The sequence below is a fragment of the Dromiciops gliroides genome, chromosome 5 (genome assembly GCF_019393635.1).
Source record: "Dromiciops gliroides isolate mDroGli1 chromosome 5, mDroGli1.pri, whole genome shotgun sequence".
NCBI lineage: Eukaryota > Metazoa > Chordata > Mammalia > Microbiotheria > Microbiotheriidae > Dromiciops > Dromiciops gliroides.
The window spans coordinates 116,662,483-116,689,311 of record NC_057865.1 but is presented as its reverse complement, the minus strand read 5'-3'; the positions used below and the strand labels follow the sequence as shown (position 1 = coordinate 116,689,311).

Genomic DNA, 26,829 nt, shown 5'->3' with positions numbered 1-26,829 from the left:
GAGAAGTCAGAGAACCTGAACCAATCTCTGCTTATGGCATCTCCAGCCCTACCTTTTATCCTCTTCTCCATGAGCCCTTTCTCTCTGGGAATCTATCTGGTAGGAGGGTATGGGAGAGCACTGGCCTAAGGTCAGGAAGCTATGAGTTCAAATTCAGCCTCAGATACTTACCTACTATGGGACTTTGGGCAAGTCACTTAACCTGTTTGCCTCAGTTTCTGGGTCTGTAAATGGGGATAATAGCAGCACCTACCTCTCAGGGTTGCTGTGAGGATCGAATGAGATAAGGATAAAGCACTTATAGCACAGTGCCTGGCACACAGTAAGCACTGTCTAAATGTTAGCTATTAGGATTCTCTCTAGCTAAATGGATCCACTCACTCTTCGCTGTTTGGGGTTTTTTCCTTCTTGAAGAGCTGACCCAACTCTTCATGAGGCCTTTTACATAAAGCCCTTCCAGACTGCCCCAGTCCTCTTACAGCACCTAACAGTGGGCACTACTCATTTGGCATTCAGCATATGATATTTTCTATTATTTACTGCTGCTGAAGATAAGTAAAGGAAAGGAGTAGAGAGAAGAAATATAAGGCTTACTTCTCAATGGGTATGGGAGGGGGAAAGTCTGGAACTGAAAATAAAAACTGAATTAAAAAATATATAGGAGCAGCTAGGTGGCGCAGTGGACAGGACACCGGCCCCGGAGTCAGGAAGACCTGAGTTCAAATCTGGACTCAGACACTTGACAGTTTACTAGCTGTGTGACCCTGGACAAGTCACTTAAGCTCAACTGCCTCACCAAAAAATATATATATGGGTATAAAATCCTTTCAGTTCAGTTCCCATGTCTTTAGCCATGACTCTAGTCTAGTTGATTTTCTTGGTAAATCAAGTTACTTGACCTCAACTTTGATTCTTCACTGTAGGATTTTCCCAATAAGAAAAGATGTTAAGGATATGGGCAGGGGGTGGGGTGGGGTGGGGTAGAGTGGGGGGTTCTAGGATATAGGAAATTTAATTAGCAGGCAGAAAATGCAAGTGATATCGTAGAAGGAGAATCATTTGTACAATGGCAGAAAAGAAACAACTGGGCTGCTAACAGGATTACACCAGTTCTTGATGCTCCAAATCTGAGTTAGCAAAGGTACATGGCAGAAGCATTAAAAAGTCTCAGGGTCTTCAAGTGGGTCTCACACAGGACCTCAGTGAGCAGCTATGTTTTACAGGTGTATAATCTCAAGCCTCTCACCAGAAGAACAGACTTTGCCTGTCAGGTACCCCCAAACTAGTAACAATAGCTGGCATTTATATAGCACTTGAAGGTTTAAAAAGTGTTTCACAAATTGTATTTCATGGGAACCTCAGGAACATCCTGGAAGTGGGTGTTACTGTGATTCCCCACTGCACAGATAAGGAAACTGAGGCAAGTCTTCCTGACCAGCACCACATCCACTGTGCCACCAGCTGTCTAGTAGCAAATATCTCTTTAATGGCTTCACAATAGGCATGATTTACCTAAGAATGAGGCTTTTTGAACCTGAGTTGAAATCTGCTCCTGGAAAGATAAGAAGAATCACCTGACTAGGCCATTAAAGATTATGCCTACAAACCTTAAGAGTATAACATTTTCAAATATATAGTCTACCTATATCATGAAAAGATTCACAGTTTGCTCAACTGCTTGAGGAAATTGAGGCCTAGAGAGGTTGAATAACTCACCTGAGGTCATATAACAATGTCTGGATTTGAAGTCAGGTCCTCTGACTCCAAATCTAGGGGCTCTTTCCATTAAAATCTTGTCTCTAGGGCAGCTAGGTGGCGCAGTGGATAGAGTACTGGCCCTGGAGTCAGGAGGACCTGAGTTCAGATCTGACCTCAGACACTTAACACTTACTAGCTGTGTGACTCTGGGCAAGTCACTTAGCCCCAATTGCCTCACTTAAAAAAAAAAAATCTTGTCTCTAAGTATAAACTTTTTAAGGTCACCTAAAAGGGTGATGACTACATGACAAAAGTAAATTAGGACAGATTAAATCTACCTAATCCTTATAAATGTATAAAATTTAACTTTTTACCAGAACTTTATATATGAATGTGAGACACTTTCTTCTTCACTTTCTTCCTAATAAATAAAAGTATCCACATGGGAGAAATTGTTTTGACCACCCTCCTCTCCCTGTTCTGTCTGTCCCTGCCTTTTTATTGCCTCTTATAGAGTCTTTAGGGAATGAGCACAGATGATGATGGTGGAAAAGATCTGCCTACCCAAAGAGCTGAAGATCTTTCAAATATCTTAAGACTGTTAGCTCTACCTTTTAGGTAAGGAGAAGAAACACAATGCCTGTCTAAATGGGAAGAACTTCTCCTGATGTTTTGTTTTTTTTTGTGTACAATTCTGTACTACCTAACAGATTCAATATTTTGCTTCCTCTACTTGGTCTAAGCCAGAGATAACTTGATATTGAAAGAATGGTAGTGATGCCACAAAGACACTTAAGTGGTTTAGAATAGTTCTTCCCAACTTGGGCAGGCCTGATTTATATTACCACACATGATATATGCCTAACACATGCATTTATGTAGGACAAAATATTAACTAAAAAGTACTGGGTAATTTACATAATCTTACGATTATATTTCAATTTCAAAGGTAACCTTCCCCATCAGTTTAAATCATTCTTTAAACTTTTTTCAAAGGCGTTTTTAAAAAAAAGAGTACTGATAAATGCACATTAAAAATGCTACACTTAGGAAATTCAAGCAAATGTTATCAGTGAAATACAAGCAGGGTTTCATTTATTAATGGTGTAGAATACTGAAGAGTAAGATAATTAATGACTAATTTTCGTACTACAGTCTTTCTTTACCCTGGGAATACGGGTTTATCAAATAACAAACGGACGGAATGCTTCAGCAACCCTTACTTACTTCAGCAACCTTCTACAAGTTAAATCCCAACAAGCAAAACTTGGTCCAGAACTTCTCACAATTTGAAAAGGCAGTCCCCTTCATTGACCCAATCTATGGGTTCAGATCAGTTGTTCAGGGTCATAGACTCTCATATAGATTTAGAATTGAAATGATTACATCAAAACTCTCTGCTTTAAAACCAGGGAAATATACAAGATAGCTATTAAAACCACAGCCTAATAATGGATAAATGCTGAAGTCATATGGGAGGGTCCACAACCAATCTTCCACATGTGGCAAATGTATTTCACAGAACTGAGCTAAAATAAGCAAGTGGGAAAGTAACTGGTCAGTAGCAAGAGTTCCTTAAGTCTACTTACTTCAAACTAAATTTATCTCCACTAAGGATCATTTCTGGTGGTGGAAGCAGTTAGCAAGGCTAATTTAGAAATCATAACCAACCATGTGATTATAAATGCTAGATATCAGTAGTATTGATAAGGTCTGAAATGTGAGTATTTTTAAATGAACAAAAAAATTGGTTGTATTGTCTGTGTGTACTTTTATCTAATAAAACCAAATGATTTACTTAATGTTTACTATATTTTAAGGAACTGATGAGAAGTAAAAGGCCTAGACCCTATTCTCAAAAAGTTTACAGGCAAAAAAAAAATTTCTAATCAGTTAATAACAGTACAAGTTTTAAACTAGTTTTAAACTGTAAAAAATGACTTTGAAAACCATAAAAACTCTGACCCAACAATGACCAAGCATGATTCCAAGGGACCAGTGCTGAAGCATGCTCCTTACCCTGCTGACAGAGAGGTGATAGACTTGGGGTGCAGAATGAGGTATATATTTTTGGACATGGCCAATGAGAGAATTAGTTTTGTTCAACTATTAGTGTATGTCTTTTTTTTTCCTTTTCTCTAATGGTAGGGTGGAGTGGGGAGAGAAAAATGATTTTTTTTTTGATTCATTAAAAAAATCAAATTTAATAAACAAAAATATTTCAAGACAACAAGAAAATTTTACAATGTGAGACACGATTAGGTGGCATGTGAAAATGCTCTAGGCAATAAGTACCCCCCCCCCAAAAAAAGTTTTCCTTAAAAGGTAGAATTGGAGGATGATAAGAATTTATAGAGAAAAAGAGGATAAGATGGGTATTTCAGCAGAGGTAGGAAATGCTTGAGATGTGCTTAATAAAAAGTGAGCAAATTCGCAAATAAGCTTCATGTAGGGGCAGAGACTGAAAGGAGAGAAACCAAGAACGGTAGACTGTTCAAAGGGCATAAATAGACTTGTGAATGCTAGATACTGGACTTCATTCAAGCAAAGGGGAACCATTCGTTTTTTTGGTAGAGTCCCATGATCAAAACAGAATTTGAGAGAGATTCATTTAGTGTCAATGTAGAGGTGGAAAGGAGGAAAGAAAGGAAGCTCCTATCTTGTAGCCTCCATCTTCTCAGTCAACCACTGAGGACAGAAAGAGAAAAGTGACTCGGAACATTCTCATTTCAGGAAGTAACCAATTCTGTGGGTCAGACCTGGCTACTGCAGGGGAGAATGCAAGTCATTTCATGTTGTAATTATGTTACTGTATCTGTTTGTACAAAAAAATAACCATACTGATTTTTCCTATAGTGTAAGACTATATAACAGATACCCACTGCAATGTTGTAAGACGAGTTGCTCCATCTAAAATTATCTAATCCTGCCATTAAACACTTCCTACATCAAAATTTTAATATTTGGTCTTAAAACTGTATCTTGCAATTGACATCCATTTTACACTTTGATCACTGCATCAAATGTATAGCTATTAAGTATGAAGTGTCCCACTTAAGTGAACTAATTTTTCTGGGTTTATTTTTCCTACTTGTGTAAAGCCACTGAACACCAATTAGTCTTTGGAGAATTGGGATGGCAGGAGAAGAAACCATCTTTATAGCTGACTGACAAAACATGTTGCAATATTTTTCCCCCTGTGTCTTCATGAAAAGACTTCACACAGAAAGTATGTTTAAATAATTTTGACTGTAATCTTTTGCAGGTGCACTTCAAAGAGGCCAGAAGTCTTGGCATTTATAGAGGAAGCTGATGTTCTGGATTGCTGTGCAGGTGGGTAGCAAGCTATGCTAAATTGGACAGTCACCAAAGGGAAGTCTGCCTTAACCTGAAGAAAATGTAGATTTCTCATGGCGCCTCTGAATTCCCTTTTTTGGCGACATTTTCATAAACCTAATTTCAATTTCAGCATTATTTATGTGCCTTCAACAAGCAAACTACTACAGAATGGGAAAAGAGGATTCTAAACTTTTAAATTTTTGTACAAATGAATATAAATTAGTCTACTTTAATCCAAGGGAACTAGTAAAGCCACTTGTTCACTCAATGTTATGCTGCACGTTTTAGTAGGAAAGAAGAATACACATTTATATGATGCCTATTATGTGCGAGGCACTATGCTAAGTGCTTTTTCAAATATTATCTCATTTGATTCACATAACAGCCCTGGGAGGAAGGTGCTATTATTAATTCTATTTTACAATTAAGAAAATGGAGGCAGACAAAGGCACAACCTCCTTTTCCCAGGGTCACACAGCTAGTAAGTGTCTGAGGCCATATTTGAACTAGCACTCTATCAGCTGTACAACCAGCTTCCTCTAATAGGAAGCTACAGTATAGTTAAACAGCAATGTTAACCACTATCTATTGTAAAGTACTGCTATTAGTGGAAAAGGGAAAAGAAATGTTATTGAAGTATTCTCAAAGTTAAATAAGGTTGAGTTCTTTTATCCATTAGACAGATTCTGTTTCTAAAGTAATTATAAGGGAGACAAAGCTAAAATGTCTGATTCTATCAGATTTCATATTACCACTAAGCTTGTTTGATCTTTCTTCCCCTGAAACTTAAGGGTGACTTTAAGGACAGGGAATAAATATGGTGCCCTGTGTCAGTGGTGGATGTGAATTTAGTACCACTGACTCTTAAGTGCAACATGCTATTGAAAGATAGGTAGATAATTTACAATGAGATGAATAGTGGCATACCTTCAACTATCTACCACATATCTTCACTTTCCCACCCTTCTTTTTCTCTCTCTCTCTCCTGTTTCTCTTTTTTCTTTCCCTTAGGTCTGTCAATGATACTCAAGAGCAATGTTCAGCCCTGGAAAAGAGTGATGTGTTTTGCCAGGAAGGTTGCTGATACTTGTCCTAGACCATGCTTCCCAATCTAAGCCAGGTAAATAGTAGGGACAGAAGTACAAACCCAATGACAATGAAACCCTATGGCCTCCAGGCAAAACTGTTTATGCTCTCACCTTTAATTTTCTGTTTGTATTCTTCTGGTCGATGAAGGTACATGGCTGCAGCATCACCATTTAGAGGATCTATGGGGTTTGGATAGGCCAGCAACTGGGGCAGGAACGACTCAAATATATTGGTAAGATCTACAAAAAACACAAATTTAAGTGTTTAAACATTTATTTGAACATATGGCCATTTTGTGCATTGGAACAAGGAAGTTCCAAGGAAGATTTAAATTTCTTTTATTACATACATTCCAGGAATTCACTTATTATATTCATTACTTGCCTAGCTGCTAAACAAACTTATGATAACTGTTTTCAATATTGTTTTACAGATAGCAAACTCTGCAAATGATGGAGTTGTTGAGTGCATGCTTGGTAATCACCCCCCAGACAATCATTACATCACTATATGTTCTGTTCTAAGAACCACCCACAAGTAAATTTAAATTTTATAGTAAGTTATTGTCTCATTGTACCTAAAATTAAAGACAATCCCCAAATTCATTCTACAAGATGGTTTTCCATTTCCAAACATTTAAGAATTTGGCAGGAATATAACATACTTTGCTAAAAACAATCAGTTTCTCCTTAACAGTCTCTACCACTGTATTTTTATTTTCTAATAGCTGAGAGCTCCCATTTTCTTGAGGTCAGGAATCTTCTATATCACCTTTCCTCACCTCCAATTCCACCCCCACCATGTCAATCTAAAGACATCCAATGGAATTTTGCAGGATCCTAAGATCCAACCCCTTCACTTGACAGAGGAGAGCTGAGATCTGGGGAATCTGACAGGTGGCCCTGGTCATAGAAAATCAGGACTTGGAATCAGCTCTGCTGGTCCCAAATCTAGCCTAGTTCTAATGTACCAGGCAGAGACTTCTCAGGACATGACAGCTGAATGCAACCTTCTAACGGCTTCCAATCTCACTAGAATCATCCTCCAATTATTCAGAGTACCGAGAGGAAGCAGGACCTGGTGGGCAGAGAATGAATGGACTCCAAAGTCAACTGGGCCTGCAGCTTAAAGTCCAGCTGGATGTGACACATACTGTAGGACACCGGAGAAGTCACTTAACCTATCAGTGAATGGCCTAAGCAATTCAAATGATAAACTGGAGAGTAGTTAGAAATCTGAATGGGGAGAGGGGTTGTTTCCCTCACTTATCGCTCCCTACACCAGTGAAATCTCATGTCTAGACCAAATGTGGGTAAAGAAGACTAATCAAAATTTCAGATAATTGGTAAAGATATGAAAATTGGATGCCAACTTATTAGTGAAACTAATGTTAAAACACATTATAAAACAGATTTTGCTAAATCAAATACTTTCCCACTGACTTGTTTTATTATTTCACCCCTAATTCACCTTCCATTTGCTACCTTTATTCACTCCAAACAGTTAAAGATCAAAGACAAACCAGGAAGCTATGTAACAGTGGTCTCCAATTGGAGGCCAGAGGATGCAGGCTAAATCCATAGGATACATGATCAAGCAGTAGGAAGCTGAGACCAATAGAAGCCTAGAAAGTCATATTGAATCTCATCTGCTCTGTGATAGCCAGCCATTGTACAGATGTTATTAGGAAAATAACATACATATACACTCCCAAGCATATCCATTCCCTGCCCTCCCTGTGGCTGTGGCAGATGCCCTCTGAAAGGTGAGGAGAGGGGACAGCTAAATGGCGCAGTGGATAAAGCACTGGCTCTGGATTCAGGAGGACCGGAGGTTTGATTCTGGCCTCAGACAATTGACACTAGCTGTGTGAGCCTGGGCAAGTCACTTAACCCTCATTGCCCCATGGCAAAAAAAAAGAAAAGAAAAGAAAAGAAAAGAAAGGTGAGGAGAGTGGTTTTGGGTTTCAGAGCAGTGACCAGTGATTAAAAGTCCCACTCTCCCTCTCTTCATTTTGGGTGGGACAATAGTAAGTTCAACAGGACAAGCAGGTATGAATGGTTTGTGATCTATACCTCAAATCTCATTACATTATCTTCTCCTCACCTCTTCCAAGCACACTTCCACATCTCAGTATCTTCAGCTCCTGGTTCTCCCTTACTCCATATAGCCGATCATTTGATAAAACTTGGTTTCTACCTCCACAATTTATCTCACATTTGTACTGTCTCTTGCCTAGATTAAAATAGCCTTTAACTGGTCTCAGTGCCTCAAGTCTCTTCCCCCTCCAATCCATCCTCCATGCAGCTGCCAAAGTAATTTTCTTAAAGCACAAGTCTGATCATGTCACTCACCTACTTATTAACAGTGGCTTCCTAATAACTCTAGTTAGGATCAAATATTATTTCATCCTTTGAAATGTCTATTTTTGTGTAAAATTTACAATGTACATAATTAGTAGTACATGTATATAATTTATAAATAAGCAACTATTTATGTACTAGCGGTGGTGGGGGTGGAGGTGTTTTACCTTTTATGGATGGGGTGAAATCAAAAAATTGGAGACTACTGCTTTATAGCAGGAAAAATCATGTGACCCTACACATGGGATATGTGATTAGGTGTAGCAATACACTACTTAAGGACCTTCCCAAACTTAGGTTACAGCAGAACCCACTGGTTTACCTCACTGAACTTCAGTTTCCTCAAGTATGAATGATCTCTAGGTTATCTTCTAACTCCAAAATTCTACAATCCCACTACTATTATAGTGCTGTTTCACTACCTACCTCCACCAGAGTGGTTTATTTTAACTTAGTGAAAAAGCCCTGTTTCACCTGTAGGTTGACAGGTCAGAATGGGCTCCCAAGACAAATGACTGGTGAAATGGCCATGTTACCTGAGCAAAAGGGAAAGACAAAGGGTTCGGCTAAGTCATAATAAACAGGATAAATGACCACCTCACTATCAGCAGACTAACACAAAAGCTAGTTTCTGATACTCACATTCCCAACGTCTCTAACGTGAGTGGTAGTGGAGGCCTCCGTGGATGGCTACACTAAATTCTCATACGTTGTAGGCAAGATAATTTTTTCACAAAAATATCCCAAAAAGTTTCTTTGAAATTCATGGTGCAGAAAAATCACTTCTAACCAACAATTTAGTCAGATTTGCTATTGAACTGCTCATACATGTAGAAGTGGTCTCAAGTGGCACGGAGTAACAAGTGTGAGATTTTGAGCCAGAAGATCCAAGGCCAAAGGCTCTCTTCTGCCCCTACACAGAGGGACATTGACCATGTCATGTCATCAATTTGTGTTTCAATCATCTGTAAAGTAAGGGGGTCAGACCAGATGACCTTTAAAGTCCCTTCCAGCTCTAAACTTACAACCCTGTGTTTTCAAGAAGCTCAGTAAAAGGAAATTAAAGCATTTCTCAGATCAATCCAGGCTTACTGCTAACCCTGAGGCTTTTCATGCTAAAATGTTACCACAAATGTTACTCAAAGGAACAGAAGCTGACTGTTTATGTACACACACATACACACACAGACAGAGAAAACTTTAAAAAAATAATTCAGAGTGTAAGGAGGTCCTTTAAGTAAACATTCAAAATTGCTTCAGGGCTAGAGAAATATCTTAGAGATGCCATTTCATAACCAAATATTTCACATATTACAAGAAAAGAATTCAAACCCTGCCCTTACAACTTTATGATTTTTAAAGTTACTGAAAGGGGTTTGGCCTAGGCAATACTCATAATAAGCAAAAGAAACCTCAGTTATTTGTTTTTTCTTCCTGCTTCTACCTTCTTCCTGTATCAACACACCCTGTCCTGTTCCATTTCACTGATGTGCTGAGTCACATCTATAAAACATGAACTATACAGAGCAGATAAAGAAAATGACATAGCCCAGATGCAAGTAAAGATGCCAGCTTCTTAAAGCAACTCACTGGGCCAAGACACTTAAAAAGAACAAGTCAACCCTTTTTAAAAGATGGTTGAAATAAAGTAAATAAGACCATCTCTCCATTGTCTCACACAATTATCATCCAAGAACTCCAAGAAGAGGCCAAACTAATCCTAGGATTAAATGTATTTATTTGTATTTTTAGAAGTGGGCACTTATCTTGGTCAGTCACAATAAACTGTGATTCTTAGTAATGGAAAAACTTTTTAAAAACCCACAAATCTCTACCACTTTACCACGATTACTTCTTTAACATTTGGAAAAGCAGTACAAGGGAGAAACAGAGAGGACGTACTTGTTCAAGATCACATAGGTAATAAATAGACAACAATATCGAACTAAACGAATTTTAAAAGAGGTCTTCAAAAACACCTGTTCATAATAAAGGATAAGCAAACTGATAGCTCTTATTTGTCCTGAGTTCTCCAAATGTGGTCCCTTGCTGCTTCATGGATTGAATAATACAGCAGCATCATCCATGGTTAAGCTTTGGGCAAATTGGCAAACTACAGTTATATTCCATTTATTCATTGAATAAATATTTATTACCTTCTATATTCAAAGACATTGTACTAGGTGGGGAGAGGGATTCAAACAATAACACAGGGTTTCTGCCTCAATGGATTTCCAGTAAGAAAAATCCCAAACCCAGAGATTCTCTGAAAAGCAGCAATATTCATTTTAATGATTCTGGAATATTGTGGTCTTTCTGGGAGAACCATGCTAGTGTCTTTCCTCTGTTGATTATCTCCAGTTTTGTCCCATATATACTTTGTTTATGCATCACTGTCTTCATGTTGACTCCATCACTGGATTATAAGCTCTTAAGAGTATAGAGACTGCATGGTGCCTAGCACATAGCACACACTATAAATAAATGCTTGTTTCCTTCCCCTACCCTTTTCCCATATTGTTCTTGCCCTCTAAACAAATTGAAAAATGTCTAATCCCATTTTTCAGTCAACAAGTACCTACTATGCACTAGGCATAGCAGCTAGCACCTATTATGTGGCAGGCACTTTGCTAAGCTCTTGAGATACAAAGATGACAAAATATAGTAATAATTATAACAATAATATCAATAACAACAATAATAATGGCCATACACTGTGCTAAGTGCTTTACAAACATCTCTTTTGATCCTCACAACAACCCTGGGAGGTAGGTACTACTGTTACTCCCATTTTACAGTTAAAATTTACATTCCCATTTTACGGGCAAATAGAGGTTAAGTGACTTGCTGAGGGTCACATAGATAATAAGTGCCCAAAGATGGATTTAAACTCAGGTGTTCCTGACTCCAGGCCTATTACTCTAACCACTGCACCACCCAGCTGCTCAAACTAGAAAGGAAGCATGCTTAAGTGTTGGAGTTGGAGTCTAGAGAGTCAACTGGTATGGTTCTGACATCAACCAACCCTGTGACCTTTGAACACGTGACAGTGTGAGCCATGGTTTCTTTCATTTGTAAAACAGGGATATTTGTAAAGCCCTTAACTTCTCAGTGCTATTATACAGAGTGTTTGACAGCCTTTAAATCACATTTGTAGTAGTCACTTCCATGGACTACTACAAATTCTGAATCCCTATCTTTAACCCTTTCATCTTCTAATTTTTGCCCAGGCTACAACCTGCTCTAATTTGTAGTGCTGACAGGCTCTAGGTAAAAGTGCAAGAATTCATGAAGGTGGTGGTCAGATGTGGGATAGGGCTGGGATGAGAAGGAAGCTGGTTTGTTTTTGGTATTCTCAAAGGTGACTATAATAAAATCAGTGGTGATAGAAATTATTTCCAGCAAGGGAATAGTAACAGGGCTTTTTTTTTTTTTTTGGGGGGGGGGGGGGAGAAGTCAAAGATGAAAAACATCTAAGCAAAGGGGAAGTGGTTCAAAGCAACCTGGCTCTTTGGGATGCACATACTCAAAAAACCCACAAAGCTAATCCCAGGTCTTCCATGACTTGATGTATGACTGTGGGCAAGTCTCTTCCTCTCTGCATCTCAAGTTCCTCATCTGTAAAAGGAGAAATATAATATGCTGTCCTTTACAGTAATAAAATTACTGTAAAGTACTTTTCAAACTATACCAAAGGGCTAGATTAAAATATTACTATTACTACTACTAAAATAATAATAATAATAATAATAATAGATATAATTTTATTTCCAGGAGGAGAAAGTAGTAACAACAACAACAAAATCACAACTACTCAGATTCTATATGTTTGTCTTTTTAAAAACTCTGCCAACTCCCATACTCCACTAAGAGTAATTTTTAAAAGGTTGATATGTAGAAAAGTCTTTTATGACAGGCAGCCATACTTGTTCCATATTCACATACCAATTTCCCTTCAGTTAAAATGACCATCTGCTTATAAAGCATGCTGGTATCTTCAAATGAAAATTATGTGGAAGTGCAAAGTTCCAGCAGGCCAGCCCCGACTATGGCTCTCAGCTAGCTGGCAGGCAGTCTGAGGGCCTGACTGAAGGAATCTATTTATTACCTGATGATCACTAACCTACCACCCAATATCTTTCTAAAATAGATGACTTGAAGAATTATCCCATCATATCAAATAGCTACTTCTGTCCAGAAAATAATTCTGGCTGAAAAGCTACCAATAGTCAGGGTCAGCGAGGGATTTCTCTTTTCTGGAGTCCGCTTTTTCCCTTTAGTCTCCAGAGCATCCTTAACGACATTCCTCTATAATACCCAATAACTTTTATGTGTTTTGTCCTCTCTACTTAAACCTTTCCTCAGGAAGTTGGTATGAGTCATTTGCACCTCAGTAGGAATTTAATTCAATGTTACCCAGGGGCATTTGTATTTTAAGTCTCATCTTAACATTCTTTAACTCCAGAGATCTATTCTTATACCTTCAACACCTATAATAAAATTATACCAAATCTAGACCCGTCCATCAAATTTCTACGCAGTCACCTCAAATTCATTATTTCTAAAATCCAACTCTCCCCAACCTCCCTTTTCCAACTCCTATCTATTAAGGGATCACCATTCTCCAGTCACCTAATCTCAAAACCCCAGTCAATTTGTATGCCAGCCTCTTCTCCCCATGCTTCCTTCCCTCTCTATTTCCATGATCATTGCTCTAAAGTATAAGTACCCCACTCATACTTTGATCAAGTATATATTCTTCAATTTAGCCTCTTTCTTCCCTCCCACCAATTTAACCTATAAACCACTAACAGATTAATTAGTCTTCTTTGACCATCTATCTTCCATAAAAGTCCTACCCAGATGCCTCCTAAATACGTGGAGATGACTCTGGGTTCTCACAAGTTTGTAAACTCTGGGAAGGTGCTACCCAACCTACAAGGGCATGGAAAAACAACCCCAGAGACAGACTGAACATCTGCCACCTGTGTACCGGCCTAAGTTCAGAAAGGATCATCATTAGAAGCTTGACCAACAAAAACAGGTGACCCCACCCCCATCTTTTTTTTTTAAAAAGAACTCAACGACTCATGAAGATCCTCTCCAAATGGTAAGTGTGGAGACAGGAGGATTAAGGAGATGAACGTGATGGTAGCCATGGCTGGTAACAACTCACAATGTTGAAACTGTAGGTGCCTGAGGTACTGAAGCAGAGATCAACGATGTGATGACAAATGTTAACTCCTGTGGCCTGGTATTCAAGACTATTATTATTTGTCTCCGCTCTATGGATGCCAGCCTAATTCCCCCACACACCCTCCACTCTGGTCAGGCAGTTTTCTCTTGGTACCACCAGCCTTCTGCTTCTTTTCCCATAACTGCCCCATATCTGAAATACACTTTTCTTCTGCATTTCCCATTCCCACCCTTGAGTTGTGTGCTTAGCATTTCATAAACCTAAGTAGATAGAGATAGGCAGACATGAAAAAGAAATGGTTTGAGATCAGAAGGAACTTTCTGAACTAGGCTTTAATTTGGAACATCCTGTCTGCAGCTGTACAGTTCTAAATTGGCTGCCTCGTAGAACTTGGGTTGTGAAACAAACTGACACTGGCTATCAAAAGAACTTGCTCTACTGCTGTTTAATTTACAGAATGTCAGTGTCCCAGGCCCTGCCACTGCTGATAGGCTTCTCATGCGGAAAAACATCACCAACCTCTAAAATAAGAAACTCAAGCATTTACCCAATTATATGGCTAATTCGAACAAAGAAAGTCTTAGGGGGAAAGCTTTCCTTTGCCTCTTGGACACCTCATGGCTACTACCTCAACTCTCCTGCCTTTCAGAACTAAACTTCTTGACAAAGTTACCCATTTGAGAGCGGGGCCTATCTTCTGCCTCGTTCTGTATCCTCGGTGCTTAGCACAGTGTGTGACCATAGTAGTGGCTGCATAACAGATGATGACTGACTGACTTCCTCAGGACCCACTCTCTCCTTAAACTCTGAATCTGGCATCCAATCCCACCTTTCTAATCACCAATTTCATATACCTTTGTGTAGTCCTTAGTACTCCAGACCTCTGTAGTTTTTAAACACTATTTGGCCACCCTGTCCTACCAAATACATCCTTCCCTTGAATTCAGGAATTTTCTTTTTTCATTTTTCTTGGTTCTCTTTTCTTAAGCGCTTCACCTCTGTTGTCTTCATGGATTCATGCTTTCTTTGACATCCTAATGAAAGTCTTCTCCAAGGTTGCCTTCAGTCTTCCTACATTCTTTACACTTTCTCCTTTAGCAATCTCATTCACCCCCATGGTTTTAATTATGAGGCTCTGTGCATATGATCCTTCGGTCCCAAGATCTATATCTACTTGTGCAACTGTCTGCAGACCATTTCCCCATAATCATTATCTCAAGTTAACAATGTTTTCCCAGAAACTTGCTCCTCTTCTTCTGGTTTTATTTTTTTCTGTCTGATCTGCCAGGAACCAATATGTTGTTCTATGACCAAAACCATGGGAATATCATTTACTCTTCCTGCTCTCTCATCTCTCACAGGCAATCAGTTCCCAAGTCTTGTCAAGTCGAACTTCAAATCTTCTCTGCTGTCATCAGTATACTGCGCCTCACTAAGACTAGACTATGGAAACTACTTCCTAACAGGCCTTCTTGCCTGTACTTTATCCTTCATATACTATTCCTAGAATAACTTTTCTTCTACATAGATCTGATCACATTACTTCTCTGATTAGAAATCTTCAGTTATTGTCTATTACTCATTGAGCAAAATTCCTCTGCCTGGCACTTAAGGTTTTTCACAATGTTTCTACATCTATTTTTCTGCTTGCTTCTTCCTCTCCCCTTCATGACCTTGACTCTCTTCAAATTGGATTATGCTCTTTCCTGAATATACCCTGACATTTTCCATCTTTTTGCTTCGCCTCATATTGTTTCCTTTGCCTACAATGTCCTTTCTTATCCTATACCTCCTTCCTACTGAATTGCTACATATCCTTTAAGGTCCAACTCAAATGCTAATAAAATACTCTAAGAAGCCTAATTTGCCTCTCTATAGTGTAATTACCTTCTATTTATTTTCTTTTCTTTTTTTTTGGTGAAGCAATTGGGGTAAAGTGACTTGCCCAGGGTCACACAGGTAGTGTCAAGTGTCTGGGGCTTGATTTAAACTCAGATCCTCCTGACTCCAGGGCTAGTGCTCTATCCACTGCACCACCTAGCTGTCCTTATCTTCTATCTCTGACCTAAGAGTACTTAAAAAAAATCTTCCTTATGTAATATTATGAATTATAGTTTTCTGTACATGTGCTATTCCCCCACTAGACGGTAAGCTTTATGAAGACAAAGTTTATGTCCTTTGAAACCATTTCCCATCTCTAGCACAGGACTTTATGTGGTAGGTGTTTAATAAAGATTTGCCAAATGAAAAATCAGAACTAATTAGATCTTTTAAAAAAGGGAAGAACTCCTTAAGGATGGAAGTGAAGATCAAGAGATACTCAAACTATGCCCAAGATCAAAGCACCTAAATGGTTAATTTGATGAAACATTGAAGCAACTGCTGAAAGAATTTAGCATGCTTGGGTACATCTACTCCAAAATAATAATTTTAAAAGGTCCCTAAACCAAAAGCAGACAACTCTGTAGCTGTAGAAAATGGTATTTATCAAAAGCATGGGGGCACTAAAACATTTTGAGTACAGCAAGTATGTTTTTTAAAGTAGCAAACTATGATTACTATTTCATTATTTGAGAGACCATTTTAAAGATTTTGACTTACTTATTTCAAATAATACTGTTTGTTAAACCCCAGAAATATGCCCGCCTCCAAACCCTATATTTAATAAACTGCCCAAAAAAACCAAAAACAAAAAACAAAAAACCTTGAATAATTCAATTACTCAAACTTCAGTTTTTGACGTTTTGAAGTAAATTTGAAGGAAGTAAATTCTTTCTCATCAAAATTTATGTGGCCCTCTTAAAAATGGCTGTAAATCTTCAGAGTGTAGGTTCCAAAGAATGTTGTCGTTAAAATTATAAAATTATTTCTTTAATTTCTTAGACTTTCATCTGAGTTCTTGTTTAAGTACAAACCTGGAGTGACTCTTCTTACCTTAGTGATTGCAAACAAAAGCATCATCCTGACTACAAGATTTATTATTAAATGAGGGCAGTTATTTTTTGCAGCTCACACTTAAATTCAGCATTAAGCTTTTAATCCCTGAGCAACAATTTAAGAGTGTTCTATGATGTGCCAACAATAAGACTTATCAATATGTAGCTTCATACTGATCCCAAGGTTAAGAGCCTATGAATATGGTAGTCCACTGTTCACTACACGATGACTCCTAGCTTTTAGAAAAGGAAACAAACTGGAGTATAAGGTCATAAATTTAAGTTGTAAGACACGTTGGTACTTTCTCGTTGTTCAGTTGCTTTTTAGTCATGTTTGAATCTTAGTCATGGAGAATCTTTCTTGGTAGAAAAATTTTCTTCTCCAGCTTATTGTACAGGTGAGGAAACGGAGGCAAACAGGGTTAAGTGACTTACCCAGGGTCACACAACGGGTAAGGACAGATTTGAATTCAGATCTTCCAGACACTGCGACTGGTACACTGTTCCACCTAGCTGCCCATGTTGAAATTACCCAGGAGCCAAAATGAAAACTACATTTCAGTCAAGATCTCAAAGGAAGCAGTAAATGAATTGCTAATTCTGCAGCACTACCTTTGAGATAGAAACCAGTCAGTGCTAGAGTCTAATCCATGTAGCAAACTTCACATTTGATACATTTGAAACATTAAATAGTTCTGATGCAGGCCATCATAAATGAATTCCAAGTAAGTTCTAAATACCAAGGAATAGAGTCTGTGTAGTTGACTAACTTTTGGGGCATAGTATTGAAGAAGATGTGGGAAAATTGGAACACTAATGCATTCTTTGGTGGAGGTATGAACTAATCCAACCATTTTGGAGAACAATTTAAAGCTATGCCCAAAGAGCTATAAAAATGTGCATACCCTTTGGTCCAGCAATACCACTACTAGGTCTATATCTCAAAGAGATCATTAAAAAGGGAAAAGGATCCACATGTACAAAAATATTTATAGCTGCTCTTTTTGTGATGGCAAAAAATTGGGAAATTGAGGGGATACCTATCAACTGGGGTAACAAGTTGTGGTATATGAATGTAATGGAACACTACTGTGTTATAAGAAATTATGAGCAGGGGCAGCTAGGTGTTAGTGGATAGAGCACTTGCCCCGGATTCAGGAGGACCTGAGTTCAAATCCGGCCCCAGACACTTAAGACTTGTTAGCTGTGTGACCCTGGGCAAGTCAATTAACCCCAATTGCCTCACCCCACCCCACCCCCAAAAAACTATGAGCAGAAAGATTTCAGAAAAACCTGGAAAGATGTACATCAACTGATGCTAAGCGAAGGGAGCAGAACTAGGAGAACTCTGTACACAGTAACAGCAACACTGTATGATGATCAACTGTGACAGACTTAGCTCTTCTCAGCAATATAATGATCCACGACAATTCCAAAAGACTCATGATGCTCTCCACATCCAGAAAAAAAACTACGGAATCTGAATGCAGATGGAAGCATACTATTTTCACTTTATTTTTTTGTTTTCTTCTTTCTTGTGATATTCCCTTTTTGTTCTGATTCTTCTTTTACAACATGACAAATGTGGAAATATGTTTAACATGACTGTAATAATGTATAACCTACATCAGACTGCTTGTTTTCTTGGGAAGGGGGCAGGGGAGGGAGGTTGGGAGAAAAAATTGAAACTCAAAATCTTACAAAAATGAATGATGAAAATTATCATTAGAAGGAATTGGAAAAAATAAAAGGCTATTAAGGAAAAAAACTGAAAACACTAACTAAAAAAAGTGCAGTATTTTGAAACAAAAGTTATGTTTGGCCAATATCTGAATGATTGCTTAAGATGCTTCCCTTATGATGGGACTAAGATAACTTCTTCCAATTAAAAAAAAAAAGTGAACTTATGCTTAAGGCTTAAAAAATTTTAAACCATGTCACAGAAGCATTCATTAAGTACATTTTGGAAAAATACTGATAAGGAAGAAAGCAGCACAGTGACTAGAGAGCTACTCTGGGATTCAGGAAGTCTGGAAGACAAGTTCCAGAATGCTCCTGCCTTCTCATACTGCTTGCCTCTGTCACACAACTTGGGCAAACCACTTGAATTTTCAATGCCCCAAGCAACCTTTAATAACATAAGATATGTATCATAGGATTGATGAAACGCTTCTCCTTCCCTAATCACAAAGTTCCCAAGTTGTCCACTGCTTTCACTTCTTCACCAATCACTGATTCACTATAATCCCTTAAAGCAAAACATTTTCCTTCTGTGAATTTTCACATCAACAGACTGGAAATACTGACTAATGAAATAAGGTGCCTGACCCAATTGGTGAGAAAAATAAACTGCTTCATCTTTGGAAGTCAATTAAATCTTCTAAGTCACTAAAGTCTATGAAAGAAGAGTGGTAATCTACAAAATCAGAGATCATCAAATGACATTAGGTAAACTTCATGTAAATTGTGAGTAGATAGGTACAAAGTAAGTGCTTAATACTCACTGACTTGACTAAAGAAGTTTATAGAACTCAGAAGAATTTTGCACTTAGCAACAGTTTCATTAAAGTTATTAGACACTGATCATTATTTTAAAGAGGAAAGGCAACCAAAAGATACAAGTACATAGTTTCCAGAAGCTAAAATCGTGTGATTTTACTATACTTCTGGGTTTAACTCCCCCAAAATTCCTTAAAATTACAAGGAATTTGGAATCTGGACTCTTTCCTCTAAAAAAATGATTACAGGAAAAATTCATGTAAAAATTCATTGGGGAAAGGTAGGGGTGTGTGTGTGTGTGTGTGTGTGTGTGTGTGTGTGTGTGTGTGTGAGAGAGAGAGAGAGAGAGAGAGAGAGAGAGAGAGAGCGCGTGAGCTTCATTCTAGATATGCTCCAGATGTCTTGGGGGGAAATCTGGATACAATTTTATAATGACATCCCCTCAAAATTAAAAAACAAAAAACACATTTAATTTGTACAGAAATGTAAGAAGAATTTTAATGAAAAGAAAATTTCATTTTCTAGTTGAGTATTTAAGTCTACAAATCAAATTTCTCCTCTAGGTTATTAATGTCAAATTATCTACTTTGCCTTCTGAATGAAGATTTCAGAGCAAAGTCTATTACAGGCAATGGACAAATTGAAAACTAAACATTTATGAACTTTTGTAAATCCAAAATACCAATATCTTTTTATTACAGATTTTGAAAAAAATGCAAATGCTCTCACCCAGAAAATGGATCATAAAATGAGGCATAGAGAAAAGTCACACTGAATGAGAAAGTAAAGATAGGTCACAATATCTGCACCGTGGGAAGAAAAGAATCACACTGAGAAGATGAAAGCGCCTTCATTTATATAAAGTACTGTTGTTTGTTAATTCATTTGGTTCTACTTTGGTAAATAATAAGGGTTTTACATGTAAGACTATTTTTTCTTCAACAGGTTTCTTTGATTTTGTTAATAGTTATTAAGCTTATACATTTTTAAATTAAAAAATGAAGATCCAAATAGGATTTAGAGCTAGAAAGGACCTTCTTCCCATTCATCTAATTTAGTTCTTTTTAGTGGTACAGAAACAATTACTTTAAACATACCATACCCTCCACTATGAGAAACCCTTTCAGTTTTGAGTAGACTATTTGAAAGGTCTCAAACACAATGAAACATTGATAACTCATGTCAACTACATAATGCTGAAATTTATACTTTGTTTACTCTTGACAAATGTAGTTTTATTTGTTATTTGTAAAAATACTTTATATAAAGTACTAAAAATATGCTAACATCTTCATCACTCCAGGCTTCACTTTTCTATAAAATCTGGATTGGGGTGCCTTGAATTAGAAAACAAAAAGTATAGTAATGGGGCAGCTAGGTGGCTCAGTGGATAAAGCACCCGCCCTGGATTCAGGAGACCAAGTTCAAGTCCAGCCTCGGACACTTGCCACTTACTAGCTGTGTGACACTGGGCAAGTCACTGAACCCTCATTGCCCTGAAAAACAAAAATAAAAACAAAAAAAGTATAGTAATAAAAATCTGCTTGTAGCATCTGATCTAAATATCCTGCAAATGTAACTTAAGAAAAAAACCATCATATTAGATAATCCAGGGAGTTTGCCCTGTAAGATCAGAACTTTCCACCTTCAGAATATGTATTCTTTGCTGGGTCATTTCCTCCTTCTCCCCATACTTCCCCTTAGATTTCTTAAGGTAAGCAAGGTTAGGAAATGATCAGCTCTTGAATGGTAGGCCTACGAAAAACCCAAGACAAACCCTCTTTGATTCTCAATCAATACTTCAGCCTGAAAACTAAAACACCACATTTATGGAGCAGTAAATGCTCCTGGATAAAGATATGGGATCTTTAATGTAAAACAAAACAAAACAGCCTTTTCCCCAAAAAGTCCTTTCAGGGGGCAGCTAGGTGGCGCAGTAGATAAAGCCCTGGATTCAGGAGTACCAGAGTTCAAATCCAGCCTCAACCACTTGACACTTACTGGCTGTGTGACTCTGGCCAAGTCACTTAACCCTCACTGCCCTGCCCCGCCCCCTCCTTTCTACCCCAGAGTGTTGTGTTTTCTCTCTGAACTCTGTAATCATGTTACCCCTATATTTTTTAGTTAACTTTCGCTAAGAACCAACCAGACAAGGCTGGCAGGTACAATGTGACCAAACAGAAAGTCTTTATCCCAAAAACATAACCTGATTTCAAAAACATTCTTCTCTAAGGGAATTTCACAGGTTTAAAAAAGATTCTGTAAGACTAAAAGGGTAGAAACAAATTCACATAAACCATATTTGTCTCTCTATACATACACACTCTAGATATTACACACAGATACTTTCTATTACACATCACTATTTTAAAACTTCTACACTGTAGTTACAGGTAGATAATCTTTAATGAACACATTTTCCAACCAAGCATTCAAAATGGGAATACATTCCCAACAAAAAGTTAAATAAGATGAGAGGGCAGAAACCAAATTAATATTCTTTAAGAAGTATCTCCTCACCCATTCAGAAATATGCCACTAAAAAACTCACCATACAAAGCTGTCCAAGTTTGATTAATTACATCTAGACACACAGTTCCTGACCTGGAAAAAAAAAAAAAGACAAACAGTGGCATATTAAGAAATTTAGTCTCTTGGGTCTGGCAATTTTTATTGCTCAGAACAAAATGAAGCATATTGATGATTATCTAATTGATAATTTTATGAAAACAATCACATCGACTTAGTAAATTTTTATGCCAGAAAAACAATGCTGAGATGCTCATAATTAGATATGCTCAAAAATGATGTAGATGTGGACCACAGAACCATATTACCATATATATATATATATATATATATATATATATATATATATATATATATATATATATATATATATATATATATATATATATTTAAAAGGTCTTTGAGCTAATTCTGTATTCTAAATTTTCTTCCTCCCTCCCTCAACCCTCCCTACGAAATCAAGTAATTCAATGTTATACTTGTGCAGAAATACAGAACATCTTCAGAATATCTTCACCTTCCTCAAAAGTGTTTTGCTTTTTACTGCTCTCTCCCCCAATCTGCCCTTTCCTCCCCTCCCCCCCATTTTCCTCCCCTCCCTCAGGGCAAAAATATATTACTATACCTACTTGAGTATGTATGTTAGTCCTTCTTTGAGTCAATTCTGATGATATTAAGGTTCACTTCATGTGAACTACCTCTCCCCAGATGATCTCTCCTCTTCCCCCTCCCCCAGTCTATTCCTTCTACACCTCAAACCTATTTTAAAGATGTCACCATGGGTTAGTTAGGTGGCACAGTGGACAATCCACCAGCTCTGGACAAGAGGCCCAAGCCCAAATCTGGCTGAGTTTTAAGGTATCTTTATAACACAATTAAAATGAAGAAAAGCACATATGTATTTGTTTAAATGCCAATAAAAGTGAAATTCAACTATAACCATTTGTAATCACATTAATTTTAATAGGTCTGTGTTTTTAAAAAAAACCATATATACATTGAACAATGATCAACTATAAAAGACTTAGCTACTCTGACCAATACAATGATTCAAGACAGTTCTGAAAGATTCATGATGAAAAAAGCTATCTCAACCCCCAAAGAGAGAATTGATGAACTTAGTACAAACTGAATTGGGTTTGTTTTTGTTTTTTCATTGAAAATTTTTTTCTTGCCTTTTTTTTTTTGACATGGCTAATATGGAAATGTTTTTGTGATTTTACTGTATATACTGTTTTCTCAATGGATTGGGGAGAAGAGAGAATCTGAAGCAAAAATAAATATATATAAAAATAAATAAATATAAATTAGAAAAAATTATATATACATATATATGTTCTTTTGAGGTTTCAAAAAAATGTGGGTACTCTTTATAAACAGAACTCTGACATCATGCCTATGCAAAGAGAATGACGTGAAGTATTCTACTATTTTATTGTATTGAGGAAAATATAAGTTGTACAGTGATCTTTCAATAAACTCCTTTAGAGTATCAAACTTCTACAATTAAACAATTTCAAACGTTGGTAGACTGAAAATGCATCTTTGTGTTTTGTTTTTTCTAAGAGCAAAACAGAAACAGAAGATCTCTAATTAGAAGTGCTTCCTACTAGAATTTTAATTAATCTTCTTGAAATTTTTACTTACGCTTCATCAATGTTGGGATGGAAAATTTTATTCATGAATCCTGTAAAAAGAAATGTTAATTAGTAGCCAAAAAAATCCCAAAAACAGTACTTTGCAGATTTCAAATGAGCACTCTCAAAAAATTTCAACACTTCAAAATAAATGTAACATACACAAAAATTGTTTTTAAACTAAAGGTTTTTGTTATTACTAAGTTATTGAGTACCTCTAATTACAGAAACACATTATATAATTTTGCAAGCCAGTATATGTTTAAAGGAAGAACTTATATTTCCTATATACAAATGCTTTTAAGCAAAGTTGTTTTGTTTTTAAAGGTTCCCTTTAAGAAAATAATGCCATACATTAAATGTTTCACACTGTTAATATAGTCAAATTTTTACTGTTCAATACTAACTTCTCTTTCTGAAAATCCTTAAGGGAATTACCCAGATACATTGGGGGCAAGGCGACTCAGTAAAGTAAAACACTTCCTTCAATTCCACTGAACTCCTTTCTGGATTGTTTGAAGAAAACTACAAGGTCTTGAAAAATAGCTCAAAAAGTTATTTTTTTTAATATAAAAATAATACCCAGTTTGGGAATACCTAAATTTGATACCAATCAGTTCTATCCTATTCTCTTGGATTAACAAGCATGCAGCAGAGGAGGACAATACTGGAGTTAGGAAGATCCTCAAAGCCCGTCTAGTCCAACTCATGCCTAAAACAAGGTGCTCCCCCCCCCCTTATACTATTTAGGACATGTGGTCATCCAGGCTCTTGAAGACCTCCAACTATCTCCTCAAACAAACCACGATATTTTGGAATAATTGACTTTTTGTTATTAAATTCCTGCTCCTCCTCAATCCAACTACCAATTATTAAGTACCTACTACATACAGTGCACAGTGGTAGGCACTTAAGACAAAAATACTTCCTGCCTTCAAGGAGCTAACATTCTACTCAGGGAGATACAACATCTACATAGATAAGAGGAGGGAGAGATCTAATCTAATGGGATTAGGAAAAACTTCCCAAAACATTCCCAAAGAATGTTATAAATTCAATCCTGAAGGAAGCTGGGGAGTCTAAGACTCAGAAGGAGCAGTGCATTGCAGGCATGGCAGTCACAATGTAATGCTGGATTCAGGGAATACCAAGTAGGCAAGTTTGGCAGGAACACAAAGTACAAAGGGAAAAGGTCTGAAAAGTATTCTGGAGCCAAGTTGTGAAGACCCTGAAAGGCCAAAATGTGCTTCTGAAACTTCCCCCAATTGTTCTTAGTGGCAGGAGAGAATAGTAAGGAGCAGAATCAATTGGGTCTCTTTTCAGGACTTCCAAACAGCCATCACATCATTCCCTTCCTAGTCAATATTCTCTTCTGCAAGCTAAACATCCCTAGCTCCATCAAATGATCTTTGTTTGACAAGGTCTTCTGCGCCTTTGGTATTCTGACTGCGATCCTCCACTGTCCAACTTGTCACAGTCTTCCCTAAAATAGGGTGCTTAAGAACCAAACATTATTACTCTTTCAACAAAAGAAATTCCTTATTCAACTGAAACTAATCTTTTTTTTTTTTTTTTTTTTGCGGGGCAATGGGGGTTAAGTGACTTGCCCAGGGTCACACAGCTAGTAAGTGTCAAGTGTCTGAGGCTGGATTTGAACTCAGGAACTCCTGACTCCAGGGCCGGTGCTTTATCCACTGTGCCACCTAGCCGCCCCAACTGAAACTAATCTTGATTTGTCTTTGTCAATTTAAGGTGTTTTTAGGCAAAGTAACATCTAATGCCAAATCTGATGTTAGATTATAATAGTGCTCGGGGGCAGCTAGGTGGCACAGTGGATAGAGCACTGGCCCTGGATTCAGGAGTACCTGAGTTCAAATCCAGCCTCAGACACTTGACACTTACTAGCTGTGTGACCCTGGGCAAGTCACTTAACCCTCATTGCCCTGCAAAAAAAAGAAAAAAAAAAGATTATAATAGTGCTCTCTTTGAATGGACCCATCTAAGCTCATCTAACTTCAACCCACCCTTTTGGACATCCCCAAAGTCTCCTTTCATTCTTATATTTTGTTTCCTTTCTATTTGTGCTGTCTTCATGAGCTTGATCACTTTTTGTGTGTGCTTTTTTGTTATTGTTGTTTTTTGGAGGGGGGGAGCAGAAGAAGAAACAGTGATTTCATTCCTATAAGAAACTCCAATGCAAATCTGAAATGGTTCTTTCAACTTACTATTAGAGAAAGTTGTTTAGTTGTTAAGACACTTGCCCTAGGTCACACAGACAGTAAATATCAGAGGCAAGATTTGAAACCAGATCTTTCTGATTGAGGCACTCTATCCACAATGCTATTTGCTTCTCACTATATAAACCAAATAACTTTTCATTACCTCTCTATTTCTTCCCCAAAGTAAAAAATATCAAAGCTGACTTAGTCAATAGCAAAATTAATACTTATTGAGAACTCAGTTTTTAAAAAGTGACCTAGAATTTTCAGGTTATTTCCTAAAATGCCTTGAGCTTTCAATCTAACAGTCAATGAAAAAATCTTAAAAAGGAAATGTTTCTACCTAACAAGGACAACAGTTATTTACTGAATTGGGATACTACCCTTTTGCTAGATTTAAGATAAAAGGGGTAATAAGATGGAAATTTTTATAACCTGCCCCTTCCTGCCTTTCCAGTCTTCTTAAACTATACTAGCCCCCCCCCACCCCCCACCCCAAGCAGCCTATAGTCAAGTTACACTACCCTATCTGCAAAGCTCCTCATTCAGCCATAGTCTTCTTACTTTGGTAATGGCTGCCCCCAAGCCTGAAATGCTTTGACCCACAATGGCTGACTCTTGGTTTACCTGGCTTCCTTAAAGACTCAGCTCAAAGACCACCTTCCACAGCATGCCTTTCCTAGTCCCTTAGCTGGTTAATTTCAGATAGCTTCCATTGACTGTATATATCTTCTATACAGTTAATTATTTGTTGTCTCATACACTGGAATTTACATTTCCTTAAGGGCAACAGCTATTTTTTGCTTTTCTTTGGATCCTCAGGAACCTTTAGCATGGTGCCCAGAACATGGTAATTGCTTAATAAATTAATGTTGACTGACTGGTAAAAGACCAGAGAAGACTTAGGCAATAAAGAGGAATTCCAGTCATTAAGTACGTTCATACTAACTCAAGACTATGTACACTAATAATAATAGCTATTCTTTATATTGCTGTAGGATACACAAAGCACTTTACAAATACAATCTCTACTGCTACCAAGTCATTTTAAGGTCTAACCACATTTATCAACTAATTCTTATAATATGTATACTCTATGCTTGCTAGATAAGACCTCACCTAATACTTTGCTTTACAACTCTCTGATGCACTTCAGTAATACTAGGCATTCTAGGGCAGCTAAGTGGCACAGTGGATAGAGCACTGGCTCTGGAGTCAGGAGGACCTGAGTTCAACTCCAGCCTCAGACACTTGACACTTGCTAGCTGTGTGACCTTGGGCAAGTCACTTAACCCCAATTGCCTCATCCCTCCCCCCAAAAAG

The 26,829-nt window shown here is 37.5% G+C and overlaps 1 protein-coding gene across 1 annotated transcript in view; it reads right to left on the bottom strand.

The window, feature by feature from the left end:
* The window catches only part of UBE2H (ubiquitin conjugating enzyme E2 H), a 131,666-nt gene that overhangs the window by 4,983 nt on the left and 99,854 nt on the right, over positions 1-26,829 (bottom strand). The window contains exons 4-6 of the mRNA XM_043965162.1: positions 23,298-23,337; positions 21,673-21,725; positions 6,237-6,365 (exon numbers count right to left, since the gene is read on the bottom strand). Coding sequence (XP_043821097.1) covers positions 6,237-6,365; positions 21,673-21,725; positions 23,298-23,337 — 222 coding nt within the window. The remainder of the gene's footprint in view (positions 1-6,236; positions 6,366-21,672; positions 21,726-23,297; positions 23,338-26,829) is intronic.